Source organism: Peromyscus leucopus, chromosome 14 (assembly GCF_004664715.2).
Source record: "Peromyscus leucopus breed LL Stock chromosome 14, UCI_PerLeu_2.1, whole genome shotgun sequence".
NCBI classification, from domain to species: Eukaryota; Metazoa; Chordata; class Mammalia; order Rodentia; family Cricetidae; genus Peromyscus; species Peromyscus leucopus.
The window spans coordinates 78,496,505-78,510,612 of NC_051075.1; the positions used below are offsets into that span (position 1 = coordinate 78,496,505).

At 53.1% G+C, this 14,108-nt stretch overlaps 1 protein-coding gene across 2 annotated transcripts; it reads left to right on the forward strand.

The window, feature by feature from the left end:
• The first annotated feature begins 898 nt into the window (after positions 1–898).
• Positions 899–7,771, forward strand: Lbhd2 (LBH domain containing 2). Of its 2 annotated transcripts, none has more exons than XM_028883827.2 (4): positions 899–2,455; positions 4,149–4,232; positions 6,186–6,342; positions 7,393–7,771. In XM_028883827.2, exons 2-4 carry the CDS (start codon positions 4,167–4,169, stop codon positions 7,470–7,472), a joined length of 303 nt encoding a protein of 100 aa, XP_028739660.1. In that variant the 5' UTR covers positions 899–2,455; positions 4,149–4,166; the 3' UTR covers positions 7,473–7,771. The 2 variants fall into 2 exon arrangements, with proteins under 2 accessions (XP_028739660.1, XP_037066758.1); XM_037210863.1 differs by having other exon boundaries at positions 899–2,445.
• Positions 7,772–14,108: the final 6,337 nt, after the last annotated feature.

Consider the following 14,108-nt stretch of genomic DNA (forward strand, 5'->3'; position numbering starts at 1 on the left):
CTCTAGAGGAGCAGAACAAGAGAATGAACATATATTAAAGGGGGATTTATCCAATTAATCCAACAGTGGTCATCTTCACACAAGAGAGGCTGCAAACGGGCTGTTCACTCCCTGAGACTGGGTACCCCAGCAGTCCTAATCTGGTTCTGAAGACCTGGAGAATTCCTGGCGAGTCATTGGTCTTCAGTCCACTTTGAGAGGCTGAAGAAGCTGGGTTCTGATGTCAGTGAAAACGGCAACAACCATGCCAGTAGCAGCAACAAAGCGGACGAGTTCACCAGTGGGGTGTGAAGGCGGCCAGGCAGAAACTCCCCCGAAACCTCCTTGTACTTGGGCCACCACCAAAAACTACCGTCTACACTCGGGGTGGATCTTTCAACCTAATCAAGAAAACCCCTCACAGTTGTGCCCAGAAACCTGCCTCCCAGTTGATTCCAGATCCTGTTAGGTTTACAACCAAGACTAACCATCATAAATGGCAAAGAAATGGTTGTTAGCTGGAAGGATAACAGGTCGAGTGTAGATGGATGGTGGGGAGTGAATAATGAATGGGCGGACTCGGCATAGGGTGAGGATGGCCACGTGAATGGAGAAAGCTTAAACAGCTGATGACTACGTCCTGGAAAATGGACTCATGAAAGGTGAATGGTCATGAAAGTGAGGCGATGGTGCCTGACTAGATGGCTGGAAGCAGGATATAGTAAGTGGATAATTTAATGTAAGATGGCAATGGTAGCCGGGCAGTGGTGGCACACGCCTTTAATCCCAGCACTCGGGAGGCAGAGGCAGGCGGATCTCTGTGAGTTTGAGGCCAGCCTGGGCTACCAAGTGAGTTCCAGGAAAGGTGCAAAGCTACACAGAGAAACCTGGTCTCGAAAAACAAAACAAACAAACAAACAAACAAAAAGATGGCAATGGTAAGTGGATAACGAGAGATCACTGAAGGTAAATATCAAATGATAGTACCAGATGGGAGACGATGTGTGGGTAGTGACTAGATGGCTTGTTGGGGGGAACACTGGCAGACGATGCTCACTGCTGCTTCTCTGCTCTATCCTTCAACAATGTTTGACACAGAGGTGGAACTCAATGAAATTTCCTAGGATAGAAAAGTGGGTAGATGGTCAATGCTACTTGGGTAGATTTGGGATTAATAGTGAATTATGACAGATAATGGATGGGTGAGTACTGTAAGATGGATACTGAATAGGTAGACGTGATAGACGAGGATAATGTCATGGGTGGATGGATGGAGGTGGAGTGCAGTTCATATAAATATGGATGACAATTGATGACTGATTATAGGTAATGAGTTGTGGCTGATTGGAGAGAGGCTAGTAGAAAGCTCAGGACACATGGATAGTAAACAGATAATAGACTGATGATTGAAGTTAGTAAGTGGTACATGGGTGCATGAAGTTGTTATTTGATGGAAACCTGCAGCATTGAATACTTCTGGAGAGATGATAAATGGATGTAAATGAGTGTCTGTTGGATAGGTGTTCCACAGCATGTTGATGTCTAGTAAATTGCACGTGGATGGTGAACACATGGGTGCACAGTAGTTGGATGGGGTGTGGTGATGATGTGGTGTTCATAGTTAATAGGTATTGATTGATGGATAATCAGGATAGTAGATGAATAAATACATGGAAAGAAGATGGATGGGTGAATTACAAGGTGGTTGGGTGACTAGTGAGGGATGGATGCTGGATGCAATGATAGGATGAATATGTGGGGGATGTAGAAGAGTAGCTATGTGATAGGTAGTAGTGAGTGGATGTTAGCCGGTGGATGGTGATTGAGTGATGGCTGGAGAATGGGTGGGTGGTACTTGGAAGGTAACGGTGGATTGCCCATAGGATGTACGTTGGGCGGTTGGTGGTAGGTGACGGCTAATGCTGAATGGTTGGGTGTGAGATGATTTGGATAAGTAGATGTGGACATTGGTTGCGGGTCTCTGAGAGAACTGGGACGTTTGAGAGTCCACAGTGGATCCTAGAAGGGGAATTATGTGGATTACGTTTGTTGGGATGATGCACTATGGCCTTGGGTGTCAGAGTTGCTCACCAGACCAACTGTCGGGGCTATTTAGCACTTCTGAGGAATGGGACTGGGGAACAATCCCAAGCTGCTCCACTTTCTCCCCTTCAGGTGCCTGGTTGGAGAAAATCCCCTCCTTACCTATCTGGCTCTACATGACGCTACACCTCGCATTCTAATCTTGAGATTGGGGGAGGAGGTCTGAAGTGGCCAGGACCAGGTTCTGGCGATAGGGTGGTGTCTAGGGAGGTGGAGGCCAGGTCCTTCCGGTGGCCCTGCAGAGCAGAGGGCGGGAGTGTGAATGAGGGGCTGGCTGCGAGCGCGTGTGTGGGCGGAGAGCTCGGAGGAGGATCGAGGGAGGAGAGCTCCCGAGCCAGCGTGGAGGCCCCGCAAGCGCCAGCGGTGAGTGTCGGTGAGTGTGCGGGAGGCGCAACGCCCCCTCCCCACCCTCCCCCTCAGGGTTCCGTCCAGGGTGCACCTTGGCAGCCAGGGGCGGGTGCGTGGGGAGCAGGGCGAGTGCAGTAAGGAGTTAGTGGGAGCGCCCCGGGGAAGGGACGGGCGTGGGTCCCACGGTCCCCCTTGGCAATCTAACGCGGGGCTCTGGACCAAGAGCCCCCCTGCTGCCTGCGGTCCACCACACCTGGCCCTCCCGCACCCCAGAGCGGATGGAGGTGTGGGCGGCACTCGCAGCCGTGGCTTCGGACACCAGGCACTGGGCAAGAGCAAGACAGTCTGTGGCACTTGCCCTCAGCTCGCCGCCAGATGGTAGCTCCATCCTTGCTGCTGTCTTGCTCCCCAGATTTTCCCCTGGAACGATCTTCCTCCTTTCAGCCTCTTTCTCCCCTCACTCTTTAGCTCTGCCCCTCTTTGCACGGCCTCTGTGGCCACTCTCCCTCCCTCTTTTTCTGAATGTCTCTGAGCCATCTTTGGGTCTCTGTTCTGGGCTTAGCCGAAGTTCCCAGAACTCGGAGGTATGCAGGGTCCTAAGAGGGTCTCGGAGTTGGGAGCAGCAGTCCACAGGGCATCCCATGGACTCCGGGACAGAGGCACTAGTGGCTAGGACGAGGCTGCTTACTGCCCGGGGATGCCCATCACAGGCACGTGTCCCCCTTCCAGACTCCCCTGGGATTCCATGGAACTTGAGCTGACCGAGGCGGACATTTGGTAGAAGGAACCTCGTTTTCCAGACTAGCAGTTGACCTTGCTAAGAGCGTCCCGTTCCCCCCCCCCCCCGTGCTCCCGCCCCCCCCGCCGCCGCCCTCCAAGTACCTGCCTCCTGGAGGGTGTCTCGGGCATTCCATCCTGCGGTTCACTATTTTGCCTTGGCCGGATCTTCTTCCAGCTCCCCGGCCTCTAGCCTGCGACTCTGTGCTGCCTGTCTAAAATCTGGCCAGTGCCTGTTAGACCCCACCCTCATTTCTTCCTCTGGCCTAGGCTGGGCCCCAAGAACCTACCCTGCTGCATTGCTGAGGGTGGGCCTCTCAGAGACGCTCATTCCACTGCCCTCACTGTGGAGGCTCTGACCCAGCCTTCCCTCCTGTGCCTGGCCTGGGTAGTCATGGCCGTGTTCAGGCAAGATGTCAGCCTCCCTCTGGTGATAGGCCCTCAGGGCATGGCCCAGGGGTCTGTGGGTGAAGGGATGTTCTGGGGGGGGGGGCACTGGGCACCTTGGCCTCTGGCTGGCTCAAACTCAGTCCCAGGTGGTCCCAGCCTCCTGACTCTGAAACCTGTTTGGGCCCTCGAGTCTGCTGTGTTCTCTGCTGTCCCCTGCCTCAGCCCACCAACCTCTCCTTCTGCTGCCCTGACTGCCTGCTGTTCATCCCTGAGGGAGGCCTCAGGCCAGCTGACCTTCCTCCAGGAAGCCTTCCTGGCTCTCAAGGCTGGGTCAATCTCTTCCCCCTCTTGCCACACTTCTCTACAGTCCTGGGCACTGTATGGCAGCTGTCTCTGCTCTTCCTCTGAGGGCACACCATAACAAAGATCAGGCCTAAGCTGTGAGCGTTGGGCCGGGGGAGGCTGGGGCGGGGTGAGTTCCCGGAGGAGGAGGCGGGCCGGCTTGCACTGGCTGCAGGGGATGCCCCATGTCTGCTCTTGTCTTTCTGTAGCCCAGCATCAGCATCAGCATGAGCTCTCTGCAGTCAGCTGCATCAGAGAGTCCTACAGAGGGCGCCAGAGGCCCGGCAGGGAAGGTAAGTGGTGGAAGAGACCGGAGACCAGAGGGAGCCAGCCTGGAGCTCTAGCCTATGACTTCAGATATGCCTGCCATCTCTGCTAGCCTCAGTCTACCTTTCCATTCCGGGAGGCCACTGCTATTTTTGTTTGTTTGTTTGTTTGTTTGTTTGTTTGTTTGTTTGTTTTTCGAGACAGGGTTTCTCTGTGTAGATTTGCGCCTTTCCTGGAACTCACTTGGTAGCCCAGGCTGGCCTCGAACTCACAGAGATCCGCCTGCCTCTGCCTCCCGAGTGCTGGGATTAAAGGCGTGCACCACCACCGCTCGGCGCCACTATTTTTATGGAAATTTGGTGGATAGAGCAATTGAAAGCAAGCTACCCTGGCTTACTTAACACTCCTTCTGGACCTGGGAATGTGAAGGTTGATTCCCCAAGCACATGACTACACTTTGCTCTCTGCAGGGTGATACAATTTTTTTGTTTGTTCTGTTTTTTGAGATAGTGTTTCTCTGTGTAACTGCCCTGGCTGTTCTGGAACCACTCTGTAGATCAGACTGGCCTCAAACTCACAATGATCTCCTATCTCTGCCTCCCGAGTACTGGGATTAAAGGCACATGCCACCGCCACCTGTCATGGTAGATACAATTTTAGGGTGCCTGCAGATCCAGTTTTTGTCAGGGATGTGGATGCAGCAAAATGTTTAATATACTGGGGTGCACTGATGCCCCCCTGTAATCCTAGTAGTCTAGAAAGTGAGTCAGAAGGATCAAGACCAGCCTTGGCTACGTAGTGAGTTACGGGCCAGTCTGGGGCATGAGACCTCGTTTCAGAAATGAAGTAAAATGAGAACCTAGTCCCTGCACAAAGGAGCAGCTTGGGGTCTGTTCCTGAGCTGGATTGGGTCGGTGGGGCCAGTGACGGATAAGCAGCCCAGACTCTGAGCTCATCAGCACAGCTACCCTGAAGGTCCTACTGGCCTGGCCACCTTCCCATCGTGGGTACCCTCCAGCCAGAACCCCGGCTGAGGGGCAGGAAGTAAAATGGCATGCGAGGAGGGAGCCGGGATGGGCAAGGAGGCCTGACTTGGCAATGCCAATATGGGGTCGGCCCCAGGAGGTCCCAGCTGTGGGGGCAGGAAAGGGTCCCTGCTCTGCTGTCATCTGAGGACTTCTGTTCTTTTGTTCCACAGATGAGCCAGCCTGGTGACACCTGTTCTCAGACCTCAGGGTCCCCTGCAGTACTTGACTAAAGGGTCCCGGGTGGAGCATGTGTGGGAAACCAATGTCCAGTGGCTCTAAGCCGGCAGCCAGGGCCAGTGTAACTGCCTGCCTGCTCTGTGCCTGCCTTCCTGGAGGCCCTCATGCCACCATGGGAAGGCGCACATACACTAGGTAGCGGGTAGGTCTTTGCCAGAACCCCAGGAGGGCACAGAGGTAGAGCCGTGCAGGCAAGTCAGACCTCGGGGCACCAAGGGATGGAGCTGTGTGAGACAGCCTCGGCCTTGGAAAGCCTTGAATGGGATGTGGAGACGCTGAGGGCACCCGGACGGCGTGTGGGCACTGCACAATGAGCGAGAGCCAGCTCTGATTGCCATGGCAACGTCTTCCTAGCTCCTCAGCCTGCCTTGTGGAGGGAAGAGGCCAAGGACCCAGCAGGGAAGCCCCCAGAAAGGAAGTGTGCTGGGTTCCAGGTACTGGAAGCAGCTGGGGTGCTCAGTCCCGGGCTCCCTCCTGAGTGACTTGGTCTCTATGGTCTTAGGGTCTGTCTGTGAAATGGGCTTCTCTGGGTCTGAGCCCAGGTGAGTGCCATGGTGTTCCCTTGGTGCCTTATTCCCTAGTGGTGGTAAGAGGTAGGGGCCGTTCACCCTGCCTGTTCTTGACCTCCCTAGTAGGGCAGGTGGAGGGCCGAGGAGGCAGGGGCCAGGAGCCCAGGGCCCAGTATGGCCCTGACCTTCCCCACTCTCCCTCTAGGCTGCAGTAGGCATCCGGGAGAAGGGCCGTCGGCTCTGCCAGCGACTGCCCTCTATTGTGGTGGAGCCCACGGAAGTGGGTTTTGTGGAAAGTGGGGAGCTGCGCTGGCCACCTGAGGGCACCCAGAGGAGTACCCCTCAGATCCAGGCTGCTGCTGGTGAGTGAGAGGCCATTTCACCAGTCTCAGAAACCGCACCCACTTCCTGTCTGTGTTTGCAGCAGGTCTGGGGGGACCCTGCACTAGTTCACACCCCGACCCCACCTGCCCAGCACCAGAGCACTGCCTTGCCTCTACCTGCCCCTCCTGCTCCCCTGCTTCCTCCTCTCTGTACCTGTCCCCTCATGCATGCCTGTGGCTCCATCACCCGACAGATGCACCCTCTCCTGCCATCCAGCCGCCTTCCGTTCCCCTTCCTTCCCCCTTGACTCAACACCTTTTGGAACAGTGCACATTGCCCACAAGGACCCAGAGGGGCCAGGGTAAAGGGGCACATTTGGGAACATGGGTTCCTCCTGTCTTGGCAGCAGGGACCTTGGTGAAAGCCTGGAACTTCTAGAGGAGGGTGGGGCAGGAGGGGGTCAGTCCTCGGGGCCAGCAAGCTGGCAGTGGAGCCCTCCAGAGCGGCTCTTAGGCCGCTGAAAGCTGGGGCCATGTGGGCTGAGCTGTAGCCTGGAAATCCTTATGTCTGGAAGCCGCTGGAGGATCCCCTGGGAGGAAGTGAGCTCAGCTCCCATGAAGGATGCTCAGAACCCCACAAGCCCTCCTCCTCTCCCGAGACCTCAGCCCCAGGGAGCAGCTGTTACAGTAGCCCTTACGGAGCTGGCCCTGAAGGGGTCTGTGGCCAGAGCCCCCACATCTACTTAAAGCCTCTTCACTCTCTGTCGGGCCAGCATCCGAGGGGGGAGCAGCAGGGACTGGTCCTCACGTGACCAGTGGGGCTTGGGCTCTGGAGAGGCCCTGGGTCTACCCTTCTCTCTGCCGTACTTGCCCCTGAAGTAGAGGGCGGGGTGGGAGGAGGGTTGCTTCTGCTCCCCGAGGTGGGCTTCATCCTCCTTCTCTTTCCCTAACACAAGTGTATCATCACCTCTTCCTTCCCGTCAGCTCTTGGGAAGAAGGGGCCGCCCCACCCCGATGTCTGCCAAAGGCTGACCTTAGACCCCTAGGACCAGTCACCACTATAGAGGCTTTTGTGTATATTTTTTGCAGTTCCTTCCTCGAGTCCACCAGGAGCACCAGGGAAGGCAGCAGATCACGACGGCATCGAGGGCGTCAGCTCTGGGCACTAGGCATTCCCTGGTCCAGTAACAGATAAGGGCATGGCAGGCTCTGCTCTCTGACTGCTGAGAGGGCCTTGATCCCAGGACGACTGGCTGATCCACAGAAAAGACTGGGCCCACCAGGACACCCAGCTCACCAAGCTTCCTGTCTGGCTAAGTGTGGCCAGGACCTCAGTCCCTGCTTTTGTGTTCCACGGTCCAGATCTGGAGTATACCCCTCTTTGTCCAGTGATTTGAAGCAGAAATAAAGACACCCTTCCCGGTGGCCATGGGCACCCTTGGTGGGTACTTGAGGTGCTGAGGACAATTTTGGCTTGACCAGTGACATTCTAATCTCTCCTAAGAACCTAGGCTGAGCAAGTCAGAGTGTTGGGCGGGTAAGCACGTGGGTGCTTGGCACTTGGACTGGGAGAGGCTGAACAGAGCCAGAGGCTCCAGGCCGGGTCTGTTCAGAGCCACAGTGTGGGTTCTTCCACTGCCTCTGCCTTGGGACCCTCTCTCTCCTCTTCCTCAGCTAGACTGCCTGTGGCCGCTCCTCCTGGTGGCCTCCTACCTCTGCTGCAGATCTCCTGGAGACTAGACACCCTCTTGTGCCCTTCATCCTGGTACATTAGGGCGCAAGGATGGTCTCTAGGATGACAGGTCTTCCAGCCTGGACCTCATGAATTCCAGCAAAAGTCCTATTTCGCAGATGAGGAAATTTAGGTGCAAAATGAGGTGCCATGGACGAGTTTTGGCGAGGGCTATGGTGGGCAAGTACCTCCTCCTCCCTTGAACGATGGTCTTGGCCCTCCACAGCCGTGCATGGACAGACCATCTTGGCTGTCCCCCTGCAGGAGGGAGCTATGGTACCTGGTCAGGGCTGGCTTGGGGAGCAAAGCTGGCCATGCCTAGGGTCCCCTCATTAGTTGTGCTGCGTTCCTTGGCCAAGCCTGCGCCAGGCCTGAGGAAGTTCAGGGCCTAGCCACCAGGAAGTTTCCATGAATGTTAGCTCAACAAAGCCCCCCCAGGCCCAGGCCCCACCCTGGGTGAGCTGGAAGGGCTGTGGGAGACACAGGCCTTCTGTTCTTTCCTGGCCTCTTCAGGCTAACCTCCAGAATGAATAGAGCAATTTCTCCAGCCCGCCCTCCTTCTAAAAATAGCCTGACCCCCAAACGCCAGAGGTGGGAGGGGAGGTGAGGAAGTTTGCCTAGGGTTCTGCTTTAAATTTAAAACCGTGGGCGCTCTGGGTCCAGTGCCCAGGATGTCTCCTTGGACCCTACCCAGCGTCACAGTTTAGAAGTGTTGCTGTTTTTGTAGAACCTTTCTGTCGCCAGCCCTTCCTGTGGGTCCCAGAGCCGGTTTTGAGCAAGGGCAGTGAGATAGGAAATAGGGAGGGAGTGTGGGAGAGTCCGGGGCTGACCTTTGGGAGGAAGTGCTGCCCACTTTGGAAGCAGAGCAGAACAGAGCCTTGGGATGACGCCACCTCCCTCCAGGGCAGGATGATTAAACAGGGTCCCGCAGAAGACAAGTCCAGAGCCCTTAGAGAGGGTCTTGACGCAAGCCCAAGGCTATGTCAGCGATGTACCAGGGTAGTGCCTGAGTGATGACCCATTCTGGAGGTCCGAGGAGCGAGGGGGCGGTGGAGGGCCCGACCTCCGCCCACCCCTCTCCAAGCTGTGGGAAAGAGCCTGGGTGGGGCCAGAGCGGACGCCACACCCACTCAAAAGCCCAGCCCAGCCCCGCCTCAGCTCGCTGGAGGCCTGAAATCGCCCTGCGGCTCCCCCTAGCGCCCGCCGGGGTCACTATGGAAACAGCAGACGCCACCGTCTGGTGCATTTAGGTCGCCGGCACCACGGAAAATTGGACCCAAATTGGCATCAGAGAGAGTGGGGCACAATCATCCCCCCACCCCCCGTCCCCGCTATACCCGGCAGCCACCAGGGGCAGAGGGTGAACTCCGACTCCTCAGTCTTACACTGGACTCCAGTCTGGGCACCTTAGCATTCTGGGCAAAATTGACCCCGAGACAGGCCGACATCTGGTGGAGGGTCCTTCCTGCTCTTACCTACCTAGAACTCACTTCATCCCATCAATAATTCCATTTTACCGAAGAGTAAACTAAGGCTCAGAGACAGAGATGCCTCTCCCAAGGTCGTGGGGAGCCGGGTTGAACTTTGGTTAGTGTCCTAGTTGCGCCTCCCCCTCTCAACTGCCCCCTACGTGGCCTTCTTCTGACCTCGGTTTGACTGCCCTCGTGCCCAGGGCTTCTCTGAGACTAGGCTGGGACTTTTCCACTGGGATTTTTACTGACTTTTCCAGGGGAAAGCCGCGTGGAAAAGTAAAAGAAATATCACACGTTTCTTGGTGTGATGGCACATCCTGTAATCCCAGCACTTGAGAGATGAAAACAGGGGGGGGAGGAACTCAAGGTCATCCTCAAGGACATAGCCCGCTGGGTTACCTAAGACCTTGCTTCAAAAAACCAACCAACTTGGAACTGAAGAGATGGCTCCGCAGTTAAGAGCACAGTCTGTTCTTCCAGCGGACTGGTTCCCAGCACCCACATGGTGGCTCACAGTCAACTGTAATGCCTGCTCCAGAGGACATGGCACCAGGAACGCACAGACATACGTGTAGGCAGAACACCCATATACATAAAAAGTAAAGAAACTGGGGGCTGGAGAGGTAGCTCAGCCGTTAAGAGCACCTGCAGAGGTCCTGGGTTCCATTCCCAGCCCCCACATGACGCTTCACAACCATCCTTAACTCCAGTTCCAGAGGATCTGTTCTCCCTTCTGACCTCTGCAGGCACCAGGCACACACAGGGCACACATACACACTTGCAGGCAAAACACTGACATAAAATAAAATAAATTTTAAAAATAGAAATAAATTTAAAATTCTACTTTGTTGAAAAGAATGTTTCAAAAAAAAAAAAAAAAAACCCAACCACCACCACCAAAATAAAAACAAACAACAAACAAACATCACAGCCTCAGGCTAAAAAGTGGATGTGGGAAGTCTGGGGTGGTGAGACTTTGAGGTAGGCCAGGGAACAATCTTCCTGGTCCTGGGTATTAGATTCTGAGGCAGCATAAAGAGACAGAAGGCAGAAAGAAACCAGAGGCTGCTCTGACATCTGAGGCTGGACTTGGACACAGTCCTGGTCTCTCTGGTTGACCATGTGGTGGTGGGTAGATCCCTGAGCCCAGGGCACCCCTCAAAGGGAGCCAATGGGCAGACCAGGCTGAGCTGGAGGAAAGGCCGTGACTGGCTGGGATTTCCACTGCTGCATTCTGTAGCTGTTGTTTTTTTTACTCTTTTGGCTCTTTGGGGGCCCGTCACCCAGCTCCCAAATAAATACACAGAAACTTACTCTTTCTTAAGAATGTCCAGCCTTAGCTTGGCTTGCTTCTAGCCAGCTTTTTTTCTCTTTCTTTCTTTCTTTTTTTCTTTCTTTCTTTCTTTCTTTCTTTCTTTCTTTCTTTCTTTCTTTCTTTCTTTCTTTCTTTCTTATCTTTCTGAGACAGGGTTTCTCTGTGAAACAGTCCTGGTTGTCCTGGAACTTACTCTGTAGACCAAGCTGGCCTCGAACTCACAGAGATCTGCCTGTCTCTGCCTCCTGAGTGCTCGGATTAAAGACGTGCACTGCCACCTGGTTAGCCAGCTTTTCTTAACTTAAACTTTCTCATCTACCTTTTGCCTCTGGGCTTTTATCTTGCTCTATTCTCTATACCTTTCTTTACTTCTTCTTCTTCTTCTTCTTCTTCTTCTTCTTCTTCTTTTTTTTTTTTTTTTGGTTTTTCGAGACAGGGTTTCTCTGTGTAGCTTTGCACCTTTCCTGGAACTCACTTTGTAGACCAGGTTGGCCTCGAACTCGCAGAGATCCGCCTGGCTCTGCCTCCCGAGTGCTGGGATTAAAGGCGTGCGCCACCACTGCCTGGCTCTTTCTTTACTTCTTACTCTGTGGCTGGCTGTGTAGCTGGGTGGCCAGCCCTGAGGTCTTCCTCTCCTTCTCTTCTTGTTCCTCTCCTTTTTTTCAAGTTCTTCTTCTATTTATTCTCCCTGCCTGCCAGCCCCACCTATCCTTTCTCCTGCTTCGCTATTGGCTGTTCAGCTCTTTATTAGACCAATCAGGTGTTTTAGGCAGGCAAAGTAACACAGCTTCACAGAGTTAAATAAATGCAATATAAAAGAATGCAACACATCTTTGCATCATTACACATGTTCCACTGTTGTGGAATATTCCTTTACACTGTGTGAAGACATTTCACTGTGATTGGTTTAGTAAAAAGCTAAATGGCCAATAGCTAGGCAGGACTTTCAGGGCAGAGAGAACTCTGGGAAGAAGAAGGGAGGAGTCTTGAGGAGTTGCCAGCCAGACACGGAAGAAGCAGGAAAACAATATGGGCAGAGTAAAGTTAATAAAGCCATGAGGCATAAAGTAAACTAAAAGAAATGGGTTCATTTAAGTTATAAGAGCTAGTGAGAAACAAGCCTAAGCTATCATAATTAATAAGAAGTCTCCATGTGGTTATTTGGGAATAGACAGGAGGGATAGAAAAATCTGCCTACATTCCACAGCATAAACAAATGTAACACATCTTAAACTAATATTCTACAACCCCATCCACCTAGTGAGCCTAGGGCTTCTCATTACTGAAGAAATGATTAACCAGAGGACATCCTGGAGGAGGTGCCAATGGCTTCTGTCTGACTTGGGGTGCTGTAGCATGTCTGGTACCTTCAGATCTATTGTTCATATGTTGAACTCAGCCCCAGAACCTGAGAGTGTGACCTTATTGGAGACAGGGTCTTTGAAAAGATAATCAGTGAGGAGGCTGGCTAAGTTATTATGTCAGTTTGGAGAAGAGACCGAGACAGCTCCAAGGTGTCACCTCATCAGCCTGAAGATTCTCTTAATCTTTTGCCAACCTCGACTTATGCCAAACTGAGATTTGTGGCTTTAACGAGGAAAAGCATTTCAGGACTAGCCAGTCTGAAGGCGAGTTGGGGATTTCTATTAAAGGTATTTAGCATAGGATTACACATGAGGACGGGGCGAGCGTCAGTCTTACGTGAGGACATGCAGGAAGAGAAACAGAAAGTAAAGACACACCTGAGTGAGGCTGCGGCCTCCTCAAGGGGCTCAGCAGTGAGCTGCCTTAGCTACTGAACATACACACCGTTGGTGACTCTCAAGTTACATCTCCAACATTACTAACAAGGCTTACCCCTCCCCCACCCATCTCTCTTCTGATAAATGGGTGGTGGTGATGGAGATGTCTCATTTGGAACTATAATTTGAGGAGGTTTCTCAAGGAGTTTAGTGTATGTCCTTTCTGTATAAGTGAGGTTTTTGGTGAAATTCCTGCGAAACTGAAGGTTTATAGCTGAAGAGGAGAAAGGCCTTAATCAGGTGGTGATTGCGCCACGGTCCCTGCCTCTATGTTGGTGAGACACTTCAACCATATTCCTGGGTCCGGAGCGCCTTTATTTCTCGTGTCTCCACAATTTCCCCATCCTTCTATCCTGTCTCAGGTAGAGAGAGAGAGCTTACCTAGCATTCGTATAGCCCTGGGTTGGATCCCCAGCACTGAGGTGGCTCACACAGGTAATCCCAGCCCTGGAAGGTGGAGGCTGGAGGATAAAAATTTCAAGGTCATTTTAAGCTACATAGTCTGGGCTATATAATATAAGATTCTGATTCAAAACAAAAACAAAAACAAACAAACAAAAAGCCAATCCTTTAATCCCAGCACTCAGGAGGCAGAGGCAGATGGATCTCTGAGTTTGAGGTTAGCCTGGACTATAGAGCAAGTACCAGGACAGCCAGGGCTACACAGAGAAACCCTGTCTCAAAACACAAAAAACAAACAACAAAAACAAAAACAAACAAACAAACAAAAACAAAAAAGGAAAGAGAGAAGAGAATAAAGTTATTAGGGTGGCCTCCCAGGCAATGTAAAGAGAAAACTGGACAGACACACACCAAAGAAAGAACACATGAAGCCAGGAAGGGCCAGCTGTGATGGCTCCTGCCTTTATTCCATTTCTGTGAATTCAAAGCCAGCCTTGTCTACACAGTGAGCTTTGGGCCATTGAGGGATGTATAGTGAGACCCTGTCTCCGGGTTTAAAAAAAAAAAAGGTAACCAGCGGACCAGGAAGAAAAGCCTCAGAAGAATCAAGAGCTCAACCCTCAGGCCCCAAACGGAGATAATATAAACTGTGTGGTGCTGTGTTCTCACCACCCAGTACTGTAACTCTGGAGCATCCACACTACATCCAGCGCAGGATGGGACAGGCCTGAATGTGTCCTTGGATTTCCCCTGAGTTCCAAAGTCTTCACAGTGGCCACTCCCTGACGCGGTGGCTGCTGCACTGCCTCTGTCTAGAAGGCCGCTTCTCACTCCTGAGTGTGACCCCTGGGTGCCTAGGGCCCCCTTTTTCCGGCCCTTGAAGTTCTCTGGACAGTATATGGCTCATACCTGTTCCTCCGGGCATGACCGGAAACTCCCCCGACAAGTCTTCCTATCTGCCCTCTGCCTCTCAGCTCTGGCAAGCATAGGTGACACTAACGTGAACTCCCGAGACTGGCCTGGAGCTGGAGCCCTTCCTTCCCTGGAGAGAGGAGTGTTTCCGGGCTTTGGGCACTAGAGGG

Bases quoted from the DNA above. Each gene is read 5' to 3' on its own strand.
- Lbhd2 (XM_028883827.2), top strand. From the start codon at position 4,167: ATGAGCTCTCTGCAGTCAGCTGCATCAGAGAGTCCTACAGAGGGCGCC. The intron at 4,233-6,185 runs GTAAGTGGTGGA...CTCTCCCTCTAG, and splicing joins CCAGAGGCCCGGCAGGGAAG to GCTGCAGTAGGCATCCGGGA. The intron at 6,343-7,392 runs GTGAGTGAGAGG...TATTTTTTGCAG, and splicing joins TCAGATCCAGGCTGCTGCTG to TTCCTTCCTCGAGTCCACCA.